Consider the following 17,766-nt stretch of genomic DNA (forward strand, 5'->3'; position numbering starts at 1 on the left):
TATAGGTATTGACATAATTTTAAAAAACTTTAAATTACAATCTTTACTACAATATTACATTTATATGGCTTATTGCGGCTATGTAGAAGATGTAGTTTAGGTAAGTGCAACTATTTACAAAAGAATGGCTAGACTGCAACTACGTTAGTCCATACTCCATTTAGTCAAAAAGTTCATACTTTCTATACACATGTTTAGATACTGATTTAAATTTATTTTTAGTGTTGCAAAAAAAAATCTTGAAATCTTTCAACGAGATCTACCATAAATAAAAATAATAGTTTTCCTAATTTTCCATTTAAAATATTCTAAGATATATTCTAAATAGAATCAACAAAGAACTGCTTTATTATTTTTGCTTTAAAATTTAAAAATAATTGTACACCAGTTATTTATATTATATTGATTATATAAATGTATAATGTATTTTCATTTGGCCACTTAAGTACTTTCAGTTTGTTCTCTCGTTGCTAATATTAAAATCATAAAACAATGGTTCTAAAGAAGCTATCAAAATAATGTCATCTGCGAATGCCGTTCTTTATTTTCTGTCCGTCAAACTTATGTCCCGTAGGGAAAACACTATATTCATTTTTATATTGATATAATGGAACTGTGTTAGTGACAACGCGCGTCACCCTATATGCTCAGTTCTATCATATGGCACTTCATCCACATTTGACTTTGATTGATTTTACAGAATATAAATTTATTAATAATAATATAATGTAATAATAATAATAATTATACGTACACAGTATACCATCGCATCGCTGTGTGGGTATTAACCAGTGCGGGTCACTGACTAAGTAACGATTTACCACGGCTCATGGCTGTTAAAAATATGTTTTGTTGGAGAAATGTAATTAAATAATTTCACAATCAATCAGTGAAAGACTTTAATGTATACTATTAAATAAATAGTTGTTAAAGAATTATTAATTATTTGCAATATTAAGTTTATATTATATTTTATACACTGATTAGAATAATATTAGAATTACACCATTTATTATTATTTAAAAAGTCTGAAAATTTCTTTCCCAATTAATTAAAAAACTTCCGAGGTATTAAACTCTTAAACTAACATAGTTTATTACAACTCATTTTAAACAATGATTAATTCATTAAAATGTTAAAAAGATAATAAGATCAAAAGCCAAAATTGAGTCCTCAGAGAATATATTTATATAATTATTTTTCAAAAACTATTTAAACTACTACTATAAACTTTATAGTAAAAATATTTGACACAAAACCGGGATTATATGAATCAATATTTTGAAAGTTAAGATTTAATTAATTCGAACGTTAAAACTAATATTTTATATTTTGTATTGCTATGATAATTTTTTAATAATGCTGAATTCAATCATTATTAATTGTAAATATATCATTAGTATACAACATATTATAATACATAACACTGGGCTATTCTCATAAACTCTACGCGATAATCTAGCCATTTAGGTAAATGCGTAAGGAATATTAAAGATTGATAATTTTTCTATAAATAATTTTTAGTAAAATGGTATTCGTTACTAAAATTAAAAAATAAATAAATGCAGATAATACGTAGTATAAAAACAAAAAAAAATTATAATATAATATCAAAATAAGCTGCAACGGACGTATGTCATGATTTTCTATAGCCTGCCCACAACTCCCAAGAGAGTGGGTAATAAAGACGAAATAGGAGATATATATATATATTATGAGAGATTTTATAAAGACAAAAATCGAGATGAAGCCGATCGAAACGGTGCTCGGCTCGTCAGTTTATAATTGATGTAACGCGCGTTGGACTTGCAGGCAAAAAATAAAAAAAATCACGTTCATATATTATATATGTGCAGTATATATACTCACGTAGGTATATACTTTGTACACTAAACATATAATACGATAGGTCCGGGGAAAAAATGTATATATATATATATAAAGCGCGGGGAGGGAAAGTTTTTACTTTTTAAAAGCAAATACTTGTCGCGCGATCCGCTCCAAAGAAAAACGAAAGAATTCGGCGTCCGCGATGACGTGACGTCACAAACACAACTCTCTCACTCTCTCTCTCTCTCTCGACAGATATAAACACAGTATACACACACACACACACACACACACAAAGCGTAAAGGACCGACGATGGGGTGGCAAATGCGGTGCGCGGCTGAGTTATAACGTCCCAGGAGAGGAGATCAACACTAGTTATCCATTGTGGTCGGCGGCTGCATGCCCTTTATATATATATATATACATATATATATTATATGCGTTCCTCTCGCAGTCGCCGACGCATCGCTACCGACGCACCACCCGCGCCGCCACCGCACCACTATACCCGCCGCCACCGCGCGGACGTTGATGGTAAATTATAAATACGCCATTAAACCCTGTCGCGCGCGCGTCTCTCGTCCTTCTCCTCCGACGGCGGCGGCGTATCCCTTGCGCGCGCCATACCGGCACATGATATGTGTCCCTGCGCCGTCGTCGTTCGTTGCCGGCGCGCAAATCCCGCGGGTGTGATGTGCGCCGGTATACTATAATACTACCGCCACTATCATATACTATAATAATATAGTCGCTCGTACATTTACGGCGATGCACGCTGCACCTCCGCCGCCGTATAATATTTAAACGCGCGCGCGCGCGACATATTGCGCCGCGACCGATATATGTGTGACAGTGGTTTTTATTTATTCTTGTACGTACAGTATAATAATATAATATGCATTAGCCGCTTACTGCGCGCCCCGTCAAAAAGGATCATTTTTGTCGTTCTCCTCCTCCCCCCCGCAGCATCGCAAAAGTCACGCTTTCCATTATTTTCGCGCACTCGCGTCATTTTTGTATACAGACGCACCCTCGTAGTCGGCCGTCACAATCCGCCGTCGTCGTCCTCGGGCGTTTATTTGTTTTTTTTTTTTTTTTTTTCACCACATAATCATAACGGCGTCGTATATCGATATTAGGTATATTAAAACGCTGTGCTCACTGCGGCTTTGATTTCGTCTTGTACACGTACGATAATTTAAATACTAGATTATATAATTCGGACTGCTCTTGCTTCAACTACACCGCAGCTGTACTAAACCGTATAGCGAATGAAATTGCTCTTGCAGGTACTGCAAGAACAATACTTACACGAGGAACCAGCTTATCGTGTATTTAATGTAAAGCGTTTAGAGTTTTATCGGCATAAAGCTAAATATAATCATATTCAAATGTATTTAGGTTAAAATGAACAAAAATATTTTTAAATAATGCTAATATTATAAACATTTGGTCAACGTTTTAAGTACTCAATGTATATCTGTAAGGCTGTATGTATAAATTGTAGATTATTTACGGTTATTAGTTTTAGAATCATACAAGAATAAAAAACAAAATCGATTTTGTTGAAAACTGGCGTGTTTCATAGATATTCACATTGTACCTATATTGTATTGTATTTTTTTTAATTTTTTAGATTATTTTGAAAAGCCCTTGTTCCTTTATAAGTCCCCATCACCATAATACGAACTAGATCCAATTCTCAACTCGAAACCACTTTCAATATTAAAGTATTTTTTCTGGTAGGTATGTAGATATCAGACACTGATAAATACAGACAATACTGTAAAACCAATATATTTATAGCTCTGTTTAGAATTCAAAAGTATTTTAAATATAATATATAGTATATACATACACCTTTTTGTATTATTAATTATTATATTTGACACTTTTGATACGAGTATGTTGTGTTCTAGATACTTTTGTTAAATAAATTGTTATTTCATCACTACTAATTTTGTTACCACTTTAATTAAAATGTATTCTGTATTACCTACGGGTGTTATTTGAGAAGGATCCGACTGGGAATAAATTGGCCCCATCAAAAATTTTTATGGACTGGTTAAATTGTTGGCACCAACCAATTTAAGAACGTCTGAAATGGCTGCACAGAAGTTATAATCGTAAATTGTTGTCACCGCCGTTGCGAAAAAAATTACAAAAACAAAATTTTAATAATTGATTGATATGTTTGTCGGTTAAAATTTACTTGGATTTATTTTTATTTATTTTATCAGTATAAAAAAAATATTACAATTTAAAGATGATAATAATTTACGAAATCGTATCATAGAAAAATTAAAACATTTTTGAAAAAAATCTAAAGGCAAACATAGATAATACTCTAAGTTAATTTAAAATCTTTTTAAAATTTTTTTGTTCTAATATTAAGGCTGAATCTGATAATACACAATTGGTGCTGCTAAACGAAAATTTCCTATGTTCCACATACGTCAGAGAGAGAAAAAAATAATACTTACTTTAATGTATAGGTAAGTGCTGGTGATATCCTCTATCAAACTTATGTGAAAAAAAAACTTGAGTTTTGTAATAGAAAACTGCATATAGTAAATTGTTTTTAAACTGTTTAACAAATAATATATTATTAACAGTAAAGTTACTGTATTATATCACAATTATCACTTATATCACAAAATATTAAATAATACAAATGACTGAATTGTAAAGTACCTATATCGGCTTTACCTATTCTAATATATTATATTGTAATATTTCTGTATGTATTGTGTAAAATAAATTTATTGGGTTATATATATCAATTAAGTATATAACTATTGTTATTAATGTTATTATGCAATACAACTACTAATAATATGACTGATAACAAAATATATTAACAAAACATTTAAAACATAGAAGGTTATATTAACTGAAAATTTATATTGGAGCATAATCTTTTCATTATTCCCAAAATATAATTATTAACATTTAGACCAATCACAGCATAGGACGCAAATAAATAGATAAATACTTATTGGCTGCTATTAGTGTTATAAAAGCTACTCCCAATATAAGTGTTTAATTGAGTACCTTCCATAATAGTGAGGCATAAAATTAATTTTGCTATAGGTACGTCTATACCAACGTAAACATCATTAACAGTAAACACGATTGTCGGTTAATGTCAATTTAACAAATGTTGAACATTATAATATAGGAAAACTAAATTAATTAATTATTTTAATATCTAATCTACTTATTCATTCTACATGGATTATAAAATAAATTCTTATTTAATTTAATCTTTAATCTATTAAATCTTTAATTTATTTAATCATACATCTTTGTAAGGGTTCATTTAAAATTGTTGTATAGATATAATATGAATATTGAATATTATATATTACGTATATTATTATTTATAATTGTAATTTGTATTTGTTTTAAAACAGGGATGGTGATTAAATTAATTATTTAAAAAATAAAATTATACTGTATATTATCATTTTCTGTCTTAGTATACTTTATATACAATTTACCATACACGTTTCTATAACAATTATTTCAAAATAAAATACTATATTTTCATTACAACAGACTTGTACAGTTGTGCCACGCCCGGTAAATAGGTATATAGTTACATCAGTACACTTCCGTTTCTCTTTAAATACCTATGTATAAGTTGTCAGTTAAAATAATTCATATGAATAAATAGACTCATGAGTTCTGAATTATAGAATTGATAGTAAATATCTACTTAATACTTATAATGTATAAAATGCAAGCCCCACACACAACACATACATAATAGGTACATTGTAAACTTGCATAGCGAACCTTCAGAAATTAAACATAATATGTGTTTATTTATTATTTTCACAAAAAAATCATTTAAATAACAAAATTGAAAATATTATACATCGTCAATAACTATAAAAAAATGTAAAATAACTGCATGGTAATAATCTTTTTAAAAAAACGAATTAAAAATCTGTTTATTCTATAGTAATATCGAATAATAAATACAGATAAAAACGTCAAATAAATATAATAAAATGTGTGGCAAAATATTGATGAAAAAATCGTATTTCAACATAATATAGGTAATTCTTATTTATTAATTATTATAATAATATAATTTATTCATTTATAACAGTATTAACTAATACAATTTTGAATTTCTTGGGTACAGAGTGTACCTATATTAAATGTAAGAATAAATTTATTAGAAAATTAACATACATGTAAAAATAAATAGGACATTAAATTATTTTATGAGATCAGAATTACAGGATATAAAAGAAATTAGAAATTGTAATAAAATTGTATTTTAATATTATATAATATTACTATATTGATTATTAATAGAGGTAGTAGAACTACTTGAGTATTTTATAATTATATATTATACGTATAACTGTACAAGTGGTATCCATGAAATAAGTAGGTATAGTGCATTTATTAATATGGCACACCATTGCAATTGCACCAACCAGTTTATCTAGACGGAATACGGACTAGTCGAAACTATCTACACTATACAGTTATATATAATTTATATATACTATACAATATTGAATATACATACATTTATATATATTGTTAAGTATAACTTTTCAATCGCACAAGAACGCGAAATGAGTTTTTTCGTCATGTGCCATACCGGAAGAGAGATCATTTATTAAACTCGGGCTTCCATTAGAGTCTATCTGTCACCCCCTCCTCGGGATGTCGGGATTCCGGGGTAGTCTACACGCAGTTAATGCGCAAACCTTGTCCGGGAACCTCATGCTATATTGATTCGGCGGGGTCTACGGGGCGGATTTAGCGCACTCGCCAAGCTTGCCGTGTTCTGGGACTTGCGCAAAACCCGGAAATATAAAAACAAATGGGAAACGCTTAAACTTGCAGCCCGCACCAAACATTTTATTTATTTTTATTCACTCTTTTTGACTCTCTATCTCTCTTTGTCCGTCTTTTTATTTTTTATGTTTTATTCTTTATTCCAAATCGGAAATGATAGTACGTTTTTCCTTTTTTCAATTATATCCTTATAAAAACCGCTGAAATTGAAATGTATAGGATTATGGCGCAGGTGCAACTTTTGATCACTCCTTTTAAATCCTGTTAAGACCTAGGCTTTAAGCTGAGAAAGTTTAACGGGATACCAACTTTACGGTTATATTTGTGTTCTGAATATTAATGAAATTTTAAGTAAATGGTTTAAACATAGCAACGTCTTGCATGTGAAAATAATAATTATAACAATTATAGTTCTGTGGAATCACGTTTTCAAACATTTGAAATTAAAATTAATTGTTTAACAGTTTACAGTAATTTTATTACTTAATTTTATAATTTAGGTACTTAAATTTTCCTTTAAAATTTATTTAACTTAACACTTTTAAACCAAATTGCATTTTATTGTTTTGCTTAACATACCTATTATATTTGAGCGCATCTTGTAGAAACCTTGAAATAATTGAAACCAAAATGTTTTTATCATTTGCAGCAATGAATAAAATTTCTATGGACAAAAACCAAATAATTTTTTTTTAGATTTTTGGTAAAAACGAAATCAGAATAAAAATTTCATACGAGAAAGGAACAACGTCCAGTAACTGTATACTTCAATGATTCAGTTTAAGATTTTTTTTCATGGTCAATTTATTTAAAGATGATTAGAAAGATTGTCTTGTAATGTATAAAAAAAATAGAAATAATAGAAGATTTAAGTTAATAAAAAATATTTTCATATTTAATATGGTAGATATAATGTATAATTGTTGTGTGATTGCTATAATGTAGCAGAGAGCAGTGTTAACTAAAAAAAAAGATTAATACATTGAAAACACTCTTTAAGCTACATGTTTCCAGATATTTTGATAAAAACAGTCGTTTTCTATTTTAAAATTGTATTTTTTATCTTGTATCTAAGTATCTTGACGATTAAATTAAGCACTATTAAAAAAAAAGTTAAAGAACACAAATACGAATAAAATATTTTGCACAAAACATTTAATTTTAAATAATAAAGAACAATTTTAAATTCTGTTTCATTGAAATATTATAACTATTTTACAATTAGTATTAAACTAAAAAAAAAAAAATGAATCAACTATAAAATTGTTTAATTAGTAGAATATTTATTAATAAACTTATCAGATTAGCAATAACTCAAGATAATGTATTTGAATTAATTTTCTTTACCTTAAATTATTTTCATAAAAAATTAAAAACTAATGTTGTTTCAAATACTAACTATGAAATATAAAGTACTTAGACGTATACAACAATAAGTCTTATTATTAAATTGTAAATCGCAATTAAAAATTTATTTTTTAAATTTTACAAATATATTATCTATTATGTTAAGATATTACTATCTTGGTTATTGTACATTTTTAAATAATGTAAACAAATACAATATAATATTATGCATGTCGTAAATAATTACCTTTTATTACCATGTTAGTCTGTCGGCTACGGGTCTACGTCGTAGATACTAGATTCTACGATGCATACATGGTATTCATAGTATTGTAATATTTATTATATAGGTAACTATTGAAAAATACCTACCTAGTACTCACACAATATTATGACCTTTAATAATATTATTTTGATTAATATTGATATGACATTATAATTCTATAAAATACAATATTCTAGTTAAGGTTTATAATACGAGTAAACTATATCTAAAACTATTCTATTGCCTATGCAGTAATTTATTGCAGCACATAATAATATATAGTAGATGCATGATGGGAAAAATGAATGAACGGTTAATATTATACACTATACATCACTCGACAAAGGATTTTAGAACTATGTATTTAGACTAAGACTTTTGTAAATCCATTTAGTATACATAACAATATGTCGCAGTATATTGATGGTGCCGTCATTTATTTATAATGATATGGTACTTAGTTTAACTAAACATGGTTGCTAATACAACTGTTTTAACACCAAATTTAAAATAAATTTTAGTATTAAGAAAATATTAACTTTAAGTATTGAAAATTACTTAATAGTTTATTACACTAAGTTTAAAGGAAAAAATTATATTATCAACTAAACAGATTTTGTAACTTTAAAAATAAAATAAAATATATAATACCCGTTTAATTGCTATAATATAATTAAATACACAATAACGTATAAAACATAAAATTATCTTGTGTAATTATTATATTAATTATCAACTTACATGATTATATACTCTTCGTGTCTTATGCAAGGGTGTATAGAAATTAGATTTATAAGTTATAACTTACAATTTATATTTCAAATTGTATTTTAACTATTTTTACAATTACAAAATACAAAACATGTATTCCAAAATAATTTTAAAATTTCGTAATATTGTTAATTTTAATTACAATGATTACAACAAAGTATCATAGATTTATAATATTTATATTATTTGATTATAATTTATTGAAGTTTTCTGGCAAAAATGAACTACAACTTACTATTATCTTAACTCTGAACAATAATCTTAATAACAATAGTGCATGAAAAAAAATCAAAACGTTTTAAAACGTATATTTTATGCTAATAATCAGATACATACAATCATTATTGTTGATCTTTTTTATAAAAATAAAAAATTCTGAATTAAATATAAACAAGTTTACAAACTTTTGTAGTTGGATCAGATTTAATATAGAATACAAATTATAAACATTCGAAGTATAAACTATCATTAATATTTAGATGTAAATCTATAATAATAATTAATAAGCAATAACTTAATAATCAGTATTAAATACACTTATTGAACATAATAAACTCGATTAAAAATTATTTCAATATAGCAGTATAATCTTTAGTCATAATAATTACCAATTGGCAAATTTGGCTATTAAAAAAGGTATGTTTTGTAATTTATACTTATAAGCTATAATACAACATGCACTTTAATTATTAACCATAAAATATTCAAGAAATAACATTTTAAAGGTACCTATTTTAACAATAAAATTAATTTTTTTGTATTCATAAATTCAAACGATATTAAGAACAACAGTAATTTTGTAAAATTGTATACGATTATACATTTATTATACCTAGTTTTTTTATTATTTTATATAGTACCTAGGTAATAATTTTCAGATACCTATTTAAGAATAATTATGCGAATTTACTTAATCATATATTTTGTTATCATAAAACATCAAAATAATTTATATAGTATACAAACCACATTGTTTCGTAAATGTTTATAGCAGTGGTTTTCGTTATAAATATAAAATATAATATATATAGCTTATAAATCAGCTAATACTACAACATTATATCATTATCATAACAGCAGTATAACCCCTTGTTCCGGTCATCATCCCTTTACATGTTTTACGATACCGCATGTGTTTTCATTTCGGATGAATGTTGATTTATGACTGGTAATATTATGTGCACGCTGGGATAGCGCAGCGTTAATTAGACGACTCCGAGGTCAGAGTAAGGGGTCGACCCCAAACCGACTAAACCCTTTACATTTTTTCTGACCTAAGCCAAATGAGGTTTCATCATATTATTATAAAAAATTCAAAAATCAAAATACAATCATTAAATAGCAGCTGCCCAATAATATGAGTCATAGACACCTGACATCAAGATAATTACTGCATATAATATATATTATATAATCACAAACAAATTTCATTATACCTCCATTGGCTATTATGTATAGTATATGGTTTTAATATTAGTAATTATGTACATATTTGTCGTTGTTTTTTTTTCAGTAATGATTACAAGACCTAGACGGTGAGGGGGTTAAATGTTACTTATTTCACGGGTCATTCCTAACCATATACGACTATATGACTTTTTTACCCCCTTGGGGAAATTTCCGTAATATCTATATAATATAACGGTGCAGTATCACATATATGCTATGTAAGAGAAGTTTGCAACCCTTGTGTAAATCTCAAAATAATTCTGAGTATTATGTGGCCACTAAGCTATCCGATGGCATGGAGAGAGGGTTCAATTTTGGACTTTTTTTGTTATTGTTGTGGACTTGTGGTCAATTTGTACAGAAAAAACAGAAACCCGGCTATAAATCTATTGGTCGGCAAATCCCAGTTGTGTACGTTGTGTTATGGTGTTACGTGTGCAAGACCACGAAACAGAGGAAAAACCAACTAAAGCATTTCGTTTGGATTACCGAACAACAAAAAAAGATCTTTAAGAAAAAAAATACATTTGTTTCTTGTCCCTTTGGTCAGATTTTATAGTATTTTACACCACACCATATATTCTAGTTGTGTATTACAAGCAAATTATTATACTTGCTATGTTTATATATGTGATATTGTAAGCAAATATAAAAATATATATTGTATGTGCATTAATATATTATGAAATATAAATATTTACCTATTGGTATAATTTTCCATCATATTTCCTAAGAATAAATATAAGTTGTCATCTTTAGTTAACAATAATCATACTTATACTAACAGAAAAACTGTAACCATGCTCATCGTTTTCAACATTTAAATATTTTTATCAAAAATATTAAGTAAAAAAAATAATACTCAAATATTGCAAAACTTACTTTACTGTAGGTATAGAAGGATTTTAGGTTATTATGTAGATACGTTGTCATTGAGTAAATCATTGTGACGAATGTGTCGAATTTAAATTAAATAAAACTCATTTTATACGAAAAACGAATCTAAACCTTGGAGTGAATCAGTTTTAAATTATAAAAAAATAACTAAAATAATTATTTATATTTGTTTAAAAATCTAATTTTGACAACATTTAAACTTAAAAACTAAAAAATTCAAATTCTCGTAAAATTAAATCATAACTGTATGATATTTTTAGGCTGCTATGAAAACAAATCATTAGAATTTTTCTCCTATAATAGGTACCTAGTTATGTTTATATTTCTCATTAACTAAATAAATCAATAAAATATAGTAAAAACGATACAGCTTTTCACTCAACCTGATAAGTCCTAATTATAATATTATAATTAATACCTATTAAAATTAATATATTTGTAATTGAAAATTTGAAAGAGTAGGTCCATCAGCATTATTTAATGTCTAGAGTCTAGTATACGCATATAATTTTAAAAATACAATGCATTTCTAAAATCAATTAGGAAAAATCGGTACCAATTTCTCCAAAACTCAAGCTTCAAAAAAAATATAAAAAACTGTAAATATGAATTTTGATTTTTTGGTCTTGGTTTTATATATAAGAACAACTTTCAGTAAACATTTTGTTAATTTTTAAAAATTATTTTTTTGGCTTACAAGCAAAAATTTTATCATACAGGAATTAGAAAAATGAAAAATAATAAAAACGACTCATTTGAATGTTTTTTTAAGAGACATCAATTCATATTGTAAATTTGTAATCATAATAAATATTTTCTGATAATTATTTTTATAGATATTCATGATATTCTATATACTTATACGTAATTATATTTTAATGAAATAAAAAAACATATGGTAGATGGCATACGACAATAATACCAAAATCTAAATAGTATTAAAGTTAGTTTATACGTATAGGTATTACATTTTCAAAAACTAAGAAAAAAATTTGATTTATCCATAATAAACATTAAACATATATTTTTGTCATTTTGCTATTACGAAGACTCGATAAAATATAATTAAACACGAATAAAATAATACTGATAATTGTGCTTGCATTACTTTGATAATTCATTTATAAAATATGGCAGAAGTATAGTCTATATTGTGTGTAATTTTGTTAACCCCGAAACTAAAAAAAAAATTGAAATTGATTGCCAATTATCACATTAAATGCTCTACAGTTAAATTGCTCAAAATGCATTTCAATAATTGCAGTAAAAACTTTTACCAGTATAACTAGTAACTACAGTTGTTCGATTGTTTTAAAAGTAATTACGAGACTATAGTGATGATTATAAGAGAGAACTAGTCAGTACTGGAAAAATCAGCACATAATAATATAATGAAAGTTGTAACACTTACGACGTTCTACGTGCTATAACTGAATCTCAATAGTTTATCAGTAGATGGATAAAAATGTAGACAATAGAACAGAGTAAACCGCTGTAGCAGATATAAATAGCATGTAATATGTTATAGCTATACAATCTTAATATAGTTTATATAATAACTGTGCTGCAGATTACAGAAGTCTGTGTTAAAAAAACATACTCGTAAATAAACCGTTTTAAAATTGACACCGATTGAAATGTAAAAACATAAAAACGAATACGCAAACTATATTATGCTTCGTGTAGACAACGCACTATTGGCCTATATATGTAGAATAATAACACCTAACTTCCTAAGTACACTTTGACATGTGTATTGTTTTCGTACATATTACGACTATACTCGGGCTACAACTATACACGCACAGTATACTGTATCTATATTAAACGTATAATGTATAATATATATTTAAGTGCGTGTGTGTGTGCGCGCACGCGCGCGTGCGTTTTTATATTTCGCAGCACCGTGCAGACGTTAGAATTTGCGTGGTAAAGTTTTTGAGAAAAAAAAAGACGAAAATTTACAGCCGGCAATAACGGACTTTTTGTTTTTTCGTTTATTACTATTAACGTAGGTAACATATAATATACACACGCGGGACGATTGAACGCGACGTACAAATATATGGCATCGCACGTACAAATAAAATAAAACGGCGAGAGAAAGAAAAGTCAATAAAAAAAAGCTTTGAGATTCCATTTGTCACCCCCGGCGGCCACGGATAATATGTATACATGCAGCTAGGGGTTTGCGCGCGCAAACGGATTTTACGAGCCGTGAAAAGACGGGTGTCGACAAGGCGGCGGCAGTGATTGAAGTCCGGCGACGGCGGCGGTGAACTGCGGAGAGTTTATTGGTTTATGAATTTCGAATTTCGATGTGTATATTGTGTGCAGTATACGGGAGTCCAACAAGTCGACGAGCAAAGAAGGAGCAATAGAGAGAGCAGACCCGAGCGGACTTTCGTTCCTTTTGCTCGTATAATGTGTGTGTGTGTGTGTGTGTGTGTGTTGTTGTATTTGAGTGCGCGTGCGTGTGTTTTACGACCTTCTCTGACACGAAACGAAACGGTATGATTTCACCATTAGCGGATTAATGGACACACACACCGTCGACGGGTACCGACCGATTTATTATACCTCCTCCTACTCATCTAACCCCCTCACGCATGTATACCGCACGAGCACACCCTATTTCGAACGCACAATACATGACTGCAGTATTCGTAAACGTGTGTTTGTGTGTGCGCGTATATCCTCCCTATACCCTCAGAGTCCATCGGGCTTACGCCACGGGGTTAGAGTAAATTGAACGCTAAATCGTATATTATATATACATGAACATTATAGCTGTAGCTACTAAGCAAAAGGCGCGTGATTTGCCGTCTCCGCACAAAATACATCATGCACGTGCATATTATATAATATAGTGTACCATAGTCCATATTATGCACGTTCACTACAATCAACAATGGTACAATCATACGCCAAAGTGTAATTTTTTTGTCGTCTTTTCACATATCATCTCTTAGCCCGAAACTATGACTGTTTTATATGCAAAGCGCTATACATATATATATATATATATATATATACAAAAAAACTAATAATAGAGAAGTGTGTATTATCCGCTTTCGTTTAAAATCAAATTGCCAAAGACAGCGAATGTTGCTGCAAACGCGAGTATTCATATATATTGTAACATTATCTCCGGTATACTAGAGGCAGCCAAACGGTAGATCACGGACAATTTCAAAGTCGATCATGTTAGAATTTATTTTACGTTTATGCAAGTATGTTTCTTTATAATTATAGTTATTCAATATCGAAAAAATTTTCTATGAAAGTCGATCCTCAAAAGTAAAATATATTTTTAGTAAATTGTGACCAAAAAAAGTTTGGCCACCCTTCACCTACACTGATATTATGTATTAAATAATAATGTATGTATCACATAAGGTATCATCATAATAGAGCTATTTAGTATATGTATAATATAAATACCTAACCTAGCCCATAATAAAATCAAAATATAGTAAATACAATTACAAATGACAAGTTAATTTTAACTTCTAAGTTTAACACACAAAACTAAATGAATTAAAACAATACGTTACATTACAGATACATGACGAACAATTAAGTAGGTTGTAACTAATAATGAGCATTTTTGCGTATCGGTCACATACGGTTTCTTTATCAAAAAAAAACTTTATTAGCGTGACTTTCATTTTTATCAACCTTCGAATTTATCAAAAAGTATTTATAATTTCGCGCTCATTCGCTTATTATAAATTAAAATGTATTTATAAATAATTTTTCTTATAAGTTATAGCTAACATAATTAGTTAAAAATAAATGTTCCCAGTCTGCATCTACAATACACTAAGGAGCAATAAGAAAAATAAGATTATAAAAAGGGTTAAACAATTAAGGGAGCATTAAGAAAAGGATTTGAAACATCCCTTGCCTCTAATATGCCATCGCACTTATTATTAGGTACACATCAGCTCGAGTTCTACCACCTTTTGACCTCATTATTAACACCAGCGTAAATGAATATAAATCTTGTGTAAATATAAAATCTCTACTTGAAGTAATAGTAACAATAAAATTGTTACGTTCTAGTATTGGCTTATATTGCTCATAATATATTAAAATATAGGTACTTGTTTTGTGTATTAAATTAGTAGACATGAATATCTGCAGTTGTGTATCCACTGTTCAAATTTAATTATTTTAAGAGTTAATGATACGCCATAAAAAAATTATGGTCTTTAACCAGGTTTCACGATTTTTAAACAGATTTGTTAAGTTACATATTTAGTGAGATTGATCGAATAGATACACTCACGAAATGACTCAATTTATTAATGTTATTCGTACTTTAATTTATACAGTAAATATCACACAATCTTCCGAGATCTATATAGTATCAACAATATCATATCAGTTGCCATTTATTCTTCTCGAATTTCGACAGTATGTATTTATCGTTTGGTTGTAACAATTTAAATGTTAAGATATTTCATGTTATGCTTATAATACCTAATCGTAAGGAAGGGCGAAAAAATGAACTCCGTCGACATCAGAAGGCATGAATAAATTGGTTTTCATTCAGTAATCCCTAGGTCAACGGGATTACAGGATTATTAGATACAACCCCTCTACTTTTATTACTTTTCACGTACCGAACATACGGGATAGGGGGTTCACGTCATTTGATAAATTATAGTACAAAATTATAACTCCCGAAAGCCCAGATATTGTACATTTTATTACTTACAAAATAAATTAGTATACCGACAGTATAAGCACTTTATTGCATTTCTTTTGTTCCGACTATGTGTAAACATAAAACTTTTGCGTTTTTTTTCTGTCCCGCGGCTTAGGTATATAAATGAATCGTTATCATTATATAAATGTATTATAAACACAAACATCCAACATATAAATCATATGAACAAGCACGTTTTAATCGTATAACATATTTAAAATATTTAAATAATCTAATTGATAATTTATTTATATATTGTACAAAATATTTATCTAAATATGTAAATAATTTGAGTTTCAAACCAAGTTAAATCGATTTTTAAAATTAATATTTTTGATTGTTATAGGTTTGGTTTCAAAACCGAAGAGCAAAATGGAAAAAACGCAAGAAATCAACAAATGTATTTAGGAGCCCTGGTGCCCTATTGCCGTCCCATGGACTACCACCGTTTGGATCCATGTCTGACAGTATGTGTCCCACGTCAATGTTCAGTTCTCCAGATACCAGATGGGGTGTGACGAGCATGGCCACAGGTATAGTATATATATTTACTGCACTTATATGATAGTTCTATATAATATATACACTATGTATAGTATATTTTAATTTATTATTATATATTTCATATTCCTACATATAAGGTATAGATACATTTATAACATATAGGATACCTAAGTTATAAAAATTCAGTATCCCTCACACGAGTGCGACTAGGTTCCTCTGTAAAAATCTTTACTTAATCTGATTAAACTAATTATATAATAAAAAATTAACATTACATTCAATACATTCTTAGACTAACATATTTCTAAAATATATATTTCCATTTATTATCGAAAATACCGGATTCATAAAATAAATATTAATTTGACAAGCATACTATACTATAAGCTAGCATATTACCTTAAACTTTAGTTCCGGCTCAATCGTGTAATAGGCGCAACTAGACTATAACTATATGGGTGCATAATCTTCTAAACATGTTCATAACCTCAGAAAACAATCTCAAACCTATATTAAAAAACAAAATCATTAGATTATTTTATTCTAATATATTATAAAAAATGTTATATTTTATGTTTTAATAAGTTCAATTTTGACACAATTCAGAATATAAATTGTATACAAAATCTGTTTTTTGGATATAATTAGGAGGTACATACTCCAGATACCGTAAGGCGTAAATACATTATAATTAAACATACTATAATAAATAATAATAATTATTATTATATTTTAATTCATATGATTAGAATATTATGTATTTTTTCATGTGAACATTTAGACCATTTAAAGTTAAAATATGAAACATTCTCAGGACTCAGTCAACTGGCCGGCGGTACAGTTACCATGAGCGGATACAACCATCAGAATTCGTCACTCAGCTCCGTGCCGATCACGACGATGGCTACCAACGCTCAGAACATGTATCAAGCGCATTATGGTCTCAATTCGTTAGGTAAGTAAATATTTACGAGTTAAATTGGTTTTTTTTTTTCATAACATGTAGTAATTATACCTATATTATTTTCATAAATATTTCTTAAAGTTTTCAAAGGTAAAAGTGGTAAAAGTAGTTCCTACCAATGAACTTCTTATCATACAAATAACCCAAAATGTATAACCTTTATCCACTCCTCCGACAAAAAAATAGTTTTTTGT

General features: G+C 28.3%; 1 protein-coding gene across 3 annotated transcripts in view; it reads left to right on the forward strand.

The window, feature by feature from the left end:
- The window catches only part of LOC114121192 (homeobox protein orthopedia), a 41,767-nt gene that overhangs the window by 14,278 nt on the left and 9,723 nt on the right, over positions 1 to 17,766 (forward strand). For 2 of the 3 annotated variants that reach the window (XR_007605032.1, XM_050203935.1), the window contains exons 3-4: positions 16,451 to 16,637; positions 17,390 to 17,563. Coding sequence is in view for 2 of the 3 variants with exons in the window: in XM_050203935.1 (XP_050059892.1) it covers positions 16,451 to 16,637; positions 17,390 to 17,563 (361 nt within the window). In the remaining variant the exon portion in view is untranslated. The remainder of the gene's footprint in view (positions 1 to 16,450; positions 16,638 to 17,389; positions 17,564 to 17,766) is intronic. The other variant, XM_027983419.2, reaches the window with a different exon arrangement.

This window comes from Aphis gossypii, chromosome 3, assembly GCF_020184175.1.
Source record: "Aphis gossypii isolate Hap1 chromosome 3, ASM2018417v2, whole genome shotgun sequence".
NCBI lineage: Eukaryota > Metazoa > Arthropoda > Insecta > Hemiptera > Aphididae > Aphis > Aphis gossypii.